At 37.0% G+C, this 10201-nt stretch overlaps 2 protein-coding genes across 2 annotated transcripts in view; both read right to left on the bottom strand.

Moving 5' to 3' along the window:
* Window positions 1-1083: 1083 nt before the first annotated feature.
* LOC117123634 (adhesion G-protein coupled receptor G7-like) lies at window positions 1084-6933 on the bottom strand. Its single transcript, XM_033269635.1, has 7 exons — window positions 6672-6933; window positions 6237-6277; window positions 5407-5550; window positions 4285-4630; window positions 2586-2749; window positions 2273-2440; window positions 1084-1669 (listed from the first exon to the last, which is right to left on the bottom strand). The coding sequence occupies exons 1-7, from the start codon at window positions 6931-6933 to the stop codon at window positions 1553-1555; spliced, it is 1242 nt and encodes a 413-aa protein (XP_033125526.1). The 3' UTR covers window positions 1084-1552.
* Window positions 6934-8074: 1141 nt separating this feature from the next.
* Window positions 8075-10201, bottom strand: part of LOC117123671 — a 7031-nt gene continuing 4904 nt past the window's right edge. The window contains exons 3-4 of the mRNA XM_033269671.1: window positions 9964-10173; window positions 8075-8788 (exon numbers count right to left, since the gene is read on the bottom strand). Coding sequence (XP_033125562.1) covers window positions 8579-8788; window positions 9964-10173 — 420 coding nt within the window. The 3' untranslated portion in view covers window positions 8075-8578. The remainder of the gene's footprint in view (window positions 8789-9963; window positions 10174-10201) is intronic.

Here is a 10201-nt window from a genome sequence, read left to right as displayed (position 1 = left end):
CTGGCCTGCCTGCCTTAGGTCCGTCTCAGGCCAACCAATAATAATTAACAAAATGTATTTTTTTAAATATAGGCCTATGGCGCATCCTGTACATGCACTTCAACTTTTACAACAAAAGCCTAGGCCTACTAGGCCTACCTGTAGTACCGTACATCCTACTGTACTTAGGCCTAGGCCTACACTAGTTTTTTGTCCTCGGGGTATAATTCTGTATCTAAATGAACGAGGAGCGAACCTAGCTAGTCAACATCTAGGCTAGGCTAATTAATTTTAAAATCAATAACCCACCAGGACTATCTGTCGTTTTCTTCTTTGCAAAAGCGGACGAAAAAAAGTCAGTTTATTCTACAACGTTTCATGATTCTTTATCACTAAAAATTAACAAACACTCGTTTTGACGCACTCCGCTCTGTAGTGTAGTGCTATGATGACTGAGATGACTATGTTGATTTATTAATACTATTTTGTTTGGGATAAAAAAAAAAGGTGAGTCCATTTCCCCAAAATGTTCCATCAGCACATAGTTTAGTGTGTGCTATGGACAGTATGGCTATGAAATTTACTAACCACACAACCCACAATTAGGTGATTAAGTCGCAGAACTTTATCTGCATTTGGTGGATGAAGTCGCAAAACTTTAGCTTCGTTTGGTGGCACCATTTACTCTAGGTAGACGGGGAACGGTTTCGTTACCGGTTGGTAAGTTTCTTACAAACATTCAGCCAAAGGCCAGTGAAAGTTGAGACGGCAACCGGGTTTTTATCGATGTTTGCCATCCTTATGCGTGCCATCGTAAAGTCATGGTTTGCTGGAATTGCGTTTTAATTTTCTCAAAACTTCTGAAGCTGAGATATTCTATGAATGTAGGCTTGTATCGCAGGCTAAAATTTAAAAACGGGGTGGGACTCATTCAAAAATTCGAGGGGGTTCGCTAGAAAACAGGGGGGTTCGCTAGAAAAGGGGGGTTCGCCCGAACCATAAAAACCCCCCCTGGCTACGGGCCTGCATAGACAGGGCCCAGGTAAATACTTCCACAGATATAAGGTACACTCACCTCAGTCCAGCATGGTTTATCATGCTGAGGTAAGACAATTTATGATTATGGCACCTGGTGGCCGGAAATGGCACACTCAGACATAATTTAAATATAATTTTCGTTTTTGTTTTATAAAGTAGAAAAATTAAAGGATGGGGGAAGCGGGCCTGCATTGAATCCGCCACTGGGTGGTATCCCAAAGGACGGGACAATCTACAATACCACATGCACAGAGACTGGTATTGACAAGTATAAATTCATGGATTTATGCTAAACTAGTTACATGATCCATTCAAACCCTGTTTGCGTTCTAAATTATACGCCATAACCTCTCGTGGTTTTTACCAAAGGCATTAGCCTACACCTTTGTTATCGTTCATTATAGACTCATTACTGACTATGTATTAAGATGATTTGTACAAATGAATATAGATTATAGTAGGCACAATATGCCTAATAGGCAGAATGATACGGACAGTGTTATTACAAGTTCAATTATATGAATTTACGTGTAACTTACTTTAGAGATAGAATAATTGCTATGGTCATTATAAGACAGACTATCGACACAGCACATCCTACGTACGTCACAATCGTCAAGATTAGATCAAAATTAGAAGGCGAGTCTGCAGACTGAATTTTTCGAATTGATGAGTGGTTGGGATAAGGTGAATAATAATAAAATTATATGCGTTAAGTTGGACTTATTGACAATATCTTTTGTTATTTTCCCCTTAACGTCGTTTTTTTAATTGTTCTCTAATTTCTCAATTGTCTAAGTTCCCCATAAGGTGGGTTTTAGTAACATAATAATTAATAATAACAATAATAGTTAATAATAACAATAATAATTATCATTTTTATACTTATGTAACTGCAGTAAATACCACTGATAGTAATAATTGTTGTTAATAGTAGTAGCATGAATAATAATGTTATAGATGTAATGTAATTTAATGTTGTTGCTGTTGATGTTATTGTTATCATCATCATTACTATTAACATCATCATTATTAATATGGTCATTACTACTATTTATAGTAGTAAAAGTCATGGTATTAGGACTATGTTTTATAATCAAAATGACACAAAATTAAAAATCATTTAAATTGCACAGCATGTGTTTTATTAGGGTTTCATTCATATCAGGTGCAAGGCTATGAACCATAGGGTGCTATGTTTAATTTCAACATTGATTGTATATTCATTGTTTGACACAATATTTTCAATAATTACCAGATAATTTGGACGGGATACCAGGACAGCAAAGCTTGTTAAATGTGTACATTTACATGTAACGCTATGCATATCGGCTTCACCCTCACAGCCAATGGTCGACCAGTCACCATATGCACCAAGATTTTCATCCCAGTATACGCAAGTAAAGTTAACAGCTTTCGAGTACTAAAAAAAAAAACTAATTTGTAATTAATGTGTTACAGTACTTTGGTAGAAAAAATTGTGGAGAAACGAAATGTAGAAATCGCTGCAAAAACTTGGAAAATTAGTAGAAGACACAAGATCACATTGTGAAAAAACACATCATTACCCTATTAAATTGTATGAGGACAGGCTCTTTAAAGACATCTGGGTGGCTATTGTCGTAGATTGTTGCAGAAATGATCACATCTGACACGTTGAGTGTAGGCACGGTGGTCGCCGGAAACAAGACATCGTTATAGTATGCAGCGAAGCTAATGTTCGTTAATTGTTCTACGAAATATAAGACAAAATATTATACCTTACAATTTGATATATATATATATATATATATATATCTGTCTCTTATACAAGTGTTATAATTACTGATTGAGGTGTGTCTATGTTCAGGGGCTGATTTAGGGGGGAGCGGCCCGGCCCCGCCCCCTCCCCGTTTGGGGGGTAAAAAAAAAGAAAGAAAGAAAAAAAAACTAGAGATATGTTCAATATAACATGAACCCAGTCATTTTTTAAGAGATAACCACTGTGACTTTTAACCTCAACCTGTGAACACCCCATGTTTATTAGGAGTCTGTCTAATGTAATTGGTCCAATGGTTAGTCACTATAGCAATATTTGATAATTTTCACTATAGTGACCCTTGTGATTTTTGACCTATAGGTGAAGAGTAATTTTTCATGTTTAGAAGGTCCTAAGGATCATTCCTGGTAAATTTGAGCTCAATTGGGCTATTTTGAAAATTTAACCCCGATGACCCCTATGTGACCCCTGATCCTAGACTGGGGTGTAGGAGGTGTCGCCGGTTCTTAATGACGAAATTTCATTGAATTTGGTCCAATGGTTTGACATTGGTAGCATTTTGAAATGTTACTAGAGAGAACAAAAGAATAACCCTTTAATGACCTTTGACCGTAAATCGCTGAACACCATAAGACCCTACATTATGCCAATACATATATGCCCAGGACAAGACAGTGCTATGATGTTTGTGACAGAAAAAGTCTTTTATTCATTTTTTTTAAAGGATTTTACCCTAATAACCCCTATGTGACCTTTGACCCCAAGCAGTGAACACCCCATGTATGAAAGGGGTCACCGATTATACTGACCAGGTTTGGTTGAAATCGGCACAACCGTTTGGCGCTAGTAGCGTTATGAAATGTTGCCAGAAAAAAGATGAAAATTACCCCTTAATGACCTTTGACCCCTTATCCCTGAACACCCTATAGACTCTGGCTTATGCCAATGTATATGTGCAAAGGACAATACTGTGCTACGTTATTTGTGAGACAAGTAGTCTTTTATACGATTTTTGGTTTCTTGACCCTAATGCCCCTTATGTGACCTTTCACCTCAAGTTGTGAACAACACATAAATGGGAGGTGGCACCGGTCCTACTGACCAAGATTTAATTAAATCGGTCCAGTAATTTGCCACTAGTAGCCTTTTAAAATGTTGCCAGAAAGAAAGAAGAAACTGCTAAGAAACAGAACCCAGTAGCTGCTGCTGACTGGGTAAAGAAACTCTAGGAAACAGAACCCAGTCAGAATACTGCTGACTGGGTAAAGAAAGAAACTGCTAAGAAACAGAACCCAGTCAGAAAATTGATAGCCCACAACGCCTCAAAAGTTATTTTCGGGCGTCTAGAACACAAAAATTTTGCGGGGGCATGCCCCTGGACCCCCTAGGACATTGTTGCCTCGATCGGCCCAAATTTCGCACCCCCCCCCCCCGCTTTTGGACATCTCTGGATCCGCCCCTGATGTTTACACCAAAGCTACTGTAGAGTTGTGTAATATTAAACTTACTCCCTCCGACATCAAGTAACCATTGTGGCAGAGTGATAGTCGTCTCGGGATTTGATTTTTCGCCTTGGTTTTTATTGATGGAATTCCCTACAGTCCGGTTACCGTCTTCAGTCTGGCTTACTCCAAATGTGATACCATTATTCAACGACCGTTTCCGCACGCTTAGCGTCTGAACGCCAAGTGTTTCTTTGTCTTGTGTTACGTTGTACCCAGCAGAGGCTGAAGTATTCAACTGCTCTTCTAATGAATTTAAAATGGATGCAGACGTTTCTGGTGTTATTTCAGCGTCATCGTCCTCCGCTCCCTGGAGGAGGTTATCAACAGTTCCGACAACAGCCTCCGTTACCTTTTTTATTCAGAAAAGAGAAACATTTTAATATATCGGCATACATACAGGGTGGCTCCAGAAATTTTCCGACAAGGGTACAAACTAAGTGGCCGACTAGGCCCAAGTCAGGGTCCCCCCCCCCCCAAACCAAAAAAAAAATCCACAATATTAGGAATTGACAATCAGTAACGTTATTCGGACAGGCAAATTGTTATTTTTGACTGGGGAGGGGGAAAGAGGCCTGTCTGATAGGAGGGGAAAAGAGGCCTGTTTGATAGGAGGGGGGAAAGAGGCCTGTCTGAAAGGGAGGGATTCTCCTTGCGCCCCCCCCCCCCCCACTGTCGCCACCACTGCATGCATGGTTACATTAAATGGTTTCTGAAATGAAAATAAAGTCATATAACTTAGGGATGTAAACACTTTGATGGGTTGTACTTTCGGAGTTGGCTTCAAAAAGTTGAAAAAAGCCACCCAAAGGAAGCAACATCACCTAAAGACAAACCCTAATTTAGTCTACTGCTTGAATAAACCTTCATGACGCTTCACGGCATAGAGATTTAACATCACGTTACATTAGGTATTTACATCATTTAATAGCAAACTATTAAATTTTATTTTTTTTTATATTCTCATTATTTTCATGTTATTTACTTTCATTTCCATTCACCTTTATCTTATTGCATGCCTTTGCCTAATAAAATGTTTTCATTAGTTGAAGTGTATAGACTGTTCCATTCGGGAGAAGGGCAGACATTTAAATTTAAATATACAGTATTAAAAGACACGTCAGTTACCTCTTCGTCAGGAGATTCAACCGAGACAATGTCCTCCAATAAATTGGTTACCACTACAATATCTTCTGAACTTAAGTCCTCTGGGTCTTCGGTGATACTCTCCAGATCAGTCGCTACCTGGTTCACGTTTTCATTAGTAACATTCTACAGATACAATAAAAGGTAAGGTATGAGAACTCGTAGCGTCATTGTGCTAAATTTCGTATGGGCGTGGTCTGTCGGCCTACTGTAGCAACCGAGAGGCGCGGCTTAAGATTAGCTTCATATTTTTACATAATTCCATAAGATATGAAGGGTTCTTTAAAGTGTACACGGGCTAGATTATCTGAGAAGCTTGGTTCTAACTATCGAAGCCTGTACTGAATGCGAGGAGCAGATTGAACCAGCGTCGATGTTAAGGCTGTAGTTAGAACCCAGAGGATATGGAAGAGTACTCGTATGCCTATTCTTCGTATTTCTCATTCTTCCGACTATTATGTTCAAATACGCTCTCTAAATATCTCAATATCCATATTCAATTATTAATTGATTAATTTCCAATTTCAAAAGCAAATAAATACAGTATCATATCAATGTTTGACCAATAAATCTTCCATCTATTTTTTAATAGATATTTAGAATAATCTAAGTTTTATATATTAATGCTTGCGCTACACCACGTATATACTTCTGAAAAAAATGTTGTTCGTTGAGAATATCTCGACGATTCGTTTGAGTTGCTTCAATCTTCCTCAGGAGAATAAATCTAAGTTTTTATTAACAACATGTATACTATTATCTGACTCCGTTGTTTGCATGATAGTAAAACATTTATTATTATCAATTATTACCTTGGCTGTAAGATTTGCAATTTCAGCTTGGGTTTTGCTTACTGTAAACAAAACAAACATATAATTTTCACTACTTTTGATTCAAATGTTTACATAGACCTAAGGCATTCTGAAGCTAAACATAAATATAGAGATGTATGATTTGGCAGACTAATATAGCTATTGTTATAAGTTTTAATATTGTTATTATTATTATTATTAATATTAATTATCATCCTGTTATTTTTACTATTATTATTATTAATATTATTATTAGGCCTATTATTATTATTATTATTATTATTATTATTATTATTATTATTATTATTATTATTATTATTATTATTATTATTATTATTATTATTACTAATTATCAGCATCATCATCATCATCTTCCAATAGTCGGTAGTCGGTCTGGTAGTATCATTATTATTATTTATGATTGTATTGGCCTACCTATAAAAATGTTAAAGGAGCAAGAGGCAGAATTTCCATATTTGTCTGTTGCAGAACACGTGACATAATTCGTTGTACCATATTCATAGGATGTACCAGGCTGGTCCGAGCACGTCATATTAGGTGCAGGAGACGACAGATCTGGTTGTATTGATTCCGGGTAATCCCAGACTGGATTGGTTTCATACGATGTGATATCACTAGCACATGACTTTATAAACGGACCTTCAGATATTACCGAGAACACAAACACAGAGTTCATTATACTAATATTGATAATAATAGGAATACTAGTCTTTCATATATACATACTCTTAAATTTGTGCCAGCAACAAAAGTTTTGTAAAGTGTGGTAAAATCATTACATATACATTACATATTATACAAAGGGATAAATAATAGTGCTCGAATAATAGGGATAAATAATAGTGCCCCCGACGGGGGCCCCGAGAAATACCACAATTCATATATATATATATATATATATATATATATATCAGTTGCCTGACGATCGCAATAGCGTGAAACTCCGAGTAGCAACATTCTGTGATCCATGCACCGCCTCCAACTGTTGCAGAATACATCTGCTAGGATCATTACAGGAACAAAGAAATTTGAGCACATCACACCGATTCTACAAGAACTTCATTGGCTACCTGTTTCTTTCAGGAGCATTTTCAAGATTTTGCTCATTACTTTTAAGACTGAGAGAGATGAAGGTCCTGGGTATCTTCGTGAACTGCTTGTATGGTACGTGCCATCGCGAACTCTCCGCTCTGGTACTGACAAACTTCTGCTTGTTGAGCCTAGGTCTACACGTTTGTGGGGTGATCGATCATTTTCTGTTGCGGCTCCACGCCTTTGGAGTAAACTGCTAATAAATATTCGCTCGTGTCATCTACTGCTTGTTCAAAAAAGCTCTCAAGACGCTGCTGTCGGCTGCTTTTTCCTAGTTCTCCGGTTTGTTTTGCTTGCTTGCTTAATCGTTTTAGTTAGATACTCCCATTACTTGAGCACCTGTGAGTAATGAATAGGCGGGCCCCTGCGCCTTAAATTGCCTGTAAACGGTGCGGTGATGGTGTGGTGTTTCTTTTCTTGTTGATTTAGGTTCATGGTAATTTTTTGTTCCTTCCTGTAGTACCTTGAGCACTACTGCAGTGGATCTGTGCGGTTTAAAAATCTTGTTATTATTATTATTATTATTATTATTATTATTATTATTATTATTATTATTATTATTATTATTATTATTATTATTCTAATTATTATTATTAATATTATTATTATATTTGTATGTATAAATGTATATATGAATAAATCAATAGGTAGACGCAGACAAAATAAACTGCTACGATACTTTTACTTGTAGAAGACATAGAAATATTTTATTTGCGAAATTTTCGGTAACTCCTTGTTACCTTCGTCAGCGCTTGAGTATCTATGAGAAACTTAACAGAATACATAAGACTATACAATGGGTGACTAATCACCAGATCTATAAACAATAGGTTACACGGTCTAATCTCTAGCAATAGTTTATAAGGAGGCCTTATGTCCGACATAAGCAAATTTGCATAAATAAATAGCTGGTCAGAGTGGCAAAACTAATGAATGGTAAACAAATGGTAAACAAAAACTGGCCATTTCTGCTCAAAAGTATGAAGTTGGAGCATATTTTTAATTATTATTTTTAAGCCTATTTATGAATGGACCCCAAACAGCCCTTTGCCCCAGTGCTTTGCACTTTCTGCACTGCCTGTCTCTACGCCACTGCTAATAGTACGGTAATGGTTGGGGATTTGCATAGCGCATGGTCTCTATGTGATGAGATCACACAAGACAATATCAACAAACAAAAAAATAACCTAGGACTAGGTTACTAGGACTACCAAGGAAATAGAACATATCTACTGCAGAAGAACCATCACAATTGCATCGCTTTCTTGCAGTTTAAGACCGCTGACAACACTATCAGAAGAGATATAAAAGCTAGAAGAACAACGAAGGATTTTACGTACCTCAGCACCATCCGGAATATTGTAAATATTTTTGTAAACATATAAGGAAAATGACTCCGATCCATCGGTGGCTAAGATACATTGAAAAAGATTTCGATTCTGGTGGTAAAAATGAAACAAGATGCATCAGCAACGTTTACTTTATGCATGTTTTGTATTAAAGTGGCAATGCGAGCTTGCAAAATTTGTCCATCTAAGTTATTTTCAATTGCGCTTTATAACCTCAATGAAAAGGCGCATTATGCTCGTACCACCAGTACCAGATATGCTTCAACACCGTGTACTATTTGAAAAATAACACCACCAATGATTGTGGAACCACTTTGCAACCAGGTTCTGAAAAACCAATTAAGCTGTACTTCGTTCATATACTTTGAGGAACCCTATGGAAACAAGCCTCTGGCTAATATATCTATCCCCTACTCTTCCGGTTTAAATTGCTTGTGTTATTTTTTTTTCTGTACTTCTGTAAGTTAATACTTGATTTGGTAATTTTGTTGTTTGATGATTTTGTTATTGTATTTTCGGAAAGCAATACATGTAAACAAACTAATCGTATTACACATTTTTGAAATAGACATTTTTTAACCCTGTAAAAACCCCGTCCCCAAAACTTTTTGAAGTTAGATCAAATGAAATAGATGTGATTAGTTTGGCATCTTTCCACAATGCTCTGCGTTGAATGAGTGGTTAATATAGATATGTCCAATCATCCTCGTTTTCAATGAGCTCGGTTTTTCTTTAAGTCGTGTTTAAGATTTGTTATCGGCTGTTAAATCTTTCTGTGTGGGTACACGCAAAAGAGAAGTCCATTGGAGGAGATCGGTCATGTTCTGCATCCATGGTATAGTTGGTTGCTTGGTGTTGCTCGTTGAGATGTGCCAGGAAATTTTGAAGACGATCAATGCCATACATACAGATGGCAATCGTTTATATTATTCTGTTATTTAATTGGCAACTACGGTAACAGACTAAACAGGATGGATGATGCTTTATAAACCATTTTTATGAGGCTTATATGCGGAGTGGACTGTTTTTAATCTTGAAAAGCCCTCTTCTCAGAGGAATTAAACCCAGAGATTAGAAGGCAAATACTTAGTAATACAACACTCCAGGTCACAGTGCATTTAAAACCGGGCACTCCGTTCCTTATCTAGACGACTCGACGTCGTCGGTTGATTTTCGGTGGCAGTCTGAACGGATCGCCATTAAAAACGATCTATTGCTTAATAATACAACTATCTATACAGTAAATAGAATAGCCTAATCCTTACAATACTCCACGACACTGCCATCGCCCATGTTGATTTGAAACTTTCATAACCATAGGTGGCATTAATGATTGAATCTACTTCATCAGTGTACGATGAAGGTGCGAGGCATTCACTGATATATATGTTTGCAGTAGATATCCCAGTGTTATTAAACACTAATATCTTTTCTTCGTAAGAGGGAGGAAACACAATGGATCCGTCAACCGTAATCTGAAACAAAAATGAAATAATACAACAG

The sequence above is a fragment of the Anneissia japonica genome, unplaced genomic scaffold (assembly GCF_011630105.1).
Source record: "Anneissia japonica isolate Jap-2015-1 unplaced genomic scaffold, ASM1163010v1 scaffold287714_len2871179_cov188, whole genome shotgun sequence".
In the NCBI taxonomy this organism is placed as follows: domain Eukaryota; kingdom Metazoa; phylum Echinodermata; class Crinoidea; order Comatulida; family Comatulidae; genus Anneissia; species Anneissia japonica.
The sequence above is the reverse complement of the archived record's forward strand: the minus strand, read 5'-3'. Positions and strand labels throughout refer to the sequence as shown.